Below are 1717 nucleotides of genomic sequence, written 5' to 3'. Positions count from 1 at the left end.
GAAGAGCTGAGGGACAGCGCCCAGGCCCAGAGTTCAGGCCCCACAACCGGACCCAAAAAAAAAAAATTATTTCTCAAGAATGGTGAGTGTCAGGGCCAGAATGCTTATCTGAGGTTTTGTTTTTGTTTTTCTCTCTCAAGGATAGAGCTCTGAGTCACAGCTCCACTTCTGGCTTTTTAATAGTTAACTGGAGACAAGAATCTCACAGATGTTTCTGCCATGACTGGCTTCAAACCTTGTTCCTCAGATCTCAGCCTCCTGAGCAGCTAGGATTAGAGGCATGGGTCATATCAACTATGATCGATATTAAAATACCTGGAAGGATCATTGAACTAGATTGCCCATATGTTTCAGATCAGTAAGTTTGGGGTGAGGCTAAAAGTGTATATTCCTCACACATTTCTAGGTGATGCTGGTTCTGCCGGTCTGGGCCCCACATTTGAGGAAACTGTTGTTCTAAGCACTTCTTAAAACACCTGCTTAATAGTCTTTTGTAATTCATCAACCTTCACTTTCCATTTATTTTCTTCTTGTTCTACACTTCCTACAGACAAAAGTATAGTTGTTGAGAAGTTTACATTCCAATGCTAAAATAAACTACTTAGGACATAAAGGATAAGTTGCTGACTTAAAAATAAAAATGTACATTAAAAAATTTCCTGTTTGTGCAAGGACGGATTTGTATTTTTCACCTTCTAGCAATAACGATGTGTACATTTCATCTGCTCCTTTCAGTGTGTGCTCCAGAACCTGAAAATAATGAAATGAATAAGTCTCTAATTTTAAAAAATGGTATGTGCATCAAGGAGGTGGGCAAGCGAGGATATGTAAATATCTCATCCATGGAGAAAGCGCTCAAAAGCTCGCCGGCAGTTTCCCAAAACTGAAAAAACAAGGAAGTGAGGACTCAACTCGTCTTAAGAGGTGTAAGGCAAGAGCAAGGCCTCACCATTTATAAATTAAGACACTGGTGCAATGATTCATGCAAAAAAGTTAAAACGGGCCGGGCGCCGATGACTCACGTCTGTAGTCCCAGCTACTCAGGAGGCTGAGATCTGAGGATCGCGGTTCGAAGCCAGCCCGAGCAGGAAAGTCCATGAGGCTCTTACCTCCAATAAACCACCAGAAAACTGGAGGTGGAGCCCTAGCTGAAGCGGTAGAGCGCTAGCCTTGCGCAAAAGAGCACAGAGACAGCGCCCAGGCCCCGAGTTGAAGCAAAAACAAGAAAGTGAACCGGATGAAGCAATAGGGAGCTCAGTCGCCTTTCTGGAGATTTCTCGCACACAGAGAACTCAGGGACAACTCGTAGCAAATGGCCTTGACCCGGAAGTACCAGTTGCCCCGGGCTACCAGGTTCCACCAATCAGAGAGCAAGTGGGCGGGCCCTCTCGGGTGATTGGAGAAGAAGGCGGGGAAGGGGAGGGGGCGGCGCGGCGCGGTCGCTCGTGCGCACGCGCGCTGCCGCTGGCGTCGCTGACCGCCCGGAGTCCGTGCGGTTGCTCCACGCGTGTCCTCGCGCTGCGCCCTCGGCCGAGTCCGCCCGCAGCCCCGCCATGCCTGCCGACCTCAGCAAGTGGTCCGGGCCTTTGAGCCTGCAGGAAGTGGACGAGCGGCCCCAGCACCCGCTGCGGGTGTCCTACACGGGGGTGGAGGTGGACGAGCTGGGCAAAGTGCTGACGCCCACCCAGGTACCCCGGGGCCGGGGCCGGCGGCCAGG

At 50.3% G+C, this 1717-nt stretch overlaps 1 protein-coding gene across 1 annotated transcript in view; it reads left to right on the top strand.

The window, feature by feature from the left end:
• Positions 1–1452: 1452 nt before the first annotated feature.
• Pebp1 (phosphatidylethanolamine binding protein 1) overlaps positions 1453–1717 on the top strand; it is a 3240-nt gene continuing 2975 nt past the window's right edge. Inside the window, exon 1 of the mRNA XM_013014490.1 lies at positions 1453–1688. Within this exon, the coding sequence (XP_012869944.1) occupies positions 1554–1688 (135 nt within the window). The 5' untranslated portion in view covers positions 1453–1553. The remainder of the gene's footprint in view (positions 1689–1717) is intronic.

Source organism: Dipodomys ordii, unplaced genomic scaffold, assembly GCF_000151885.1.
Source record: "Dipodomys ordii isolate 6190 unplaced genomic scaffold, Dord_2.0 Scaffold23, whole genome shotgun sequence".
Classification (NCBI taxonomy): Eukaryota; Metazoa; Chordata; class Mammalia; order Rodentia; family Heteromyidae; genus Dipodomys; species Dipodomys ordii.
Note: the sequence above shows the minus strand (reverse complement) of the source record. Positions and strands in the feature narration are given on the sequence as shown.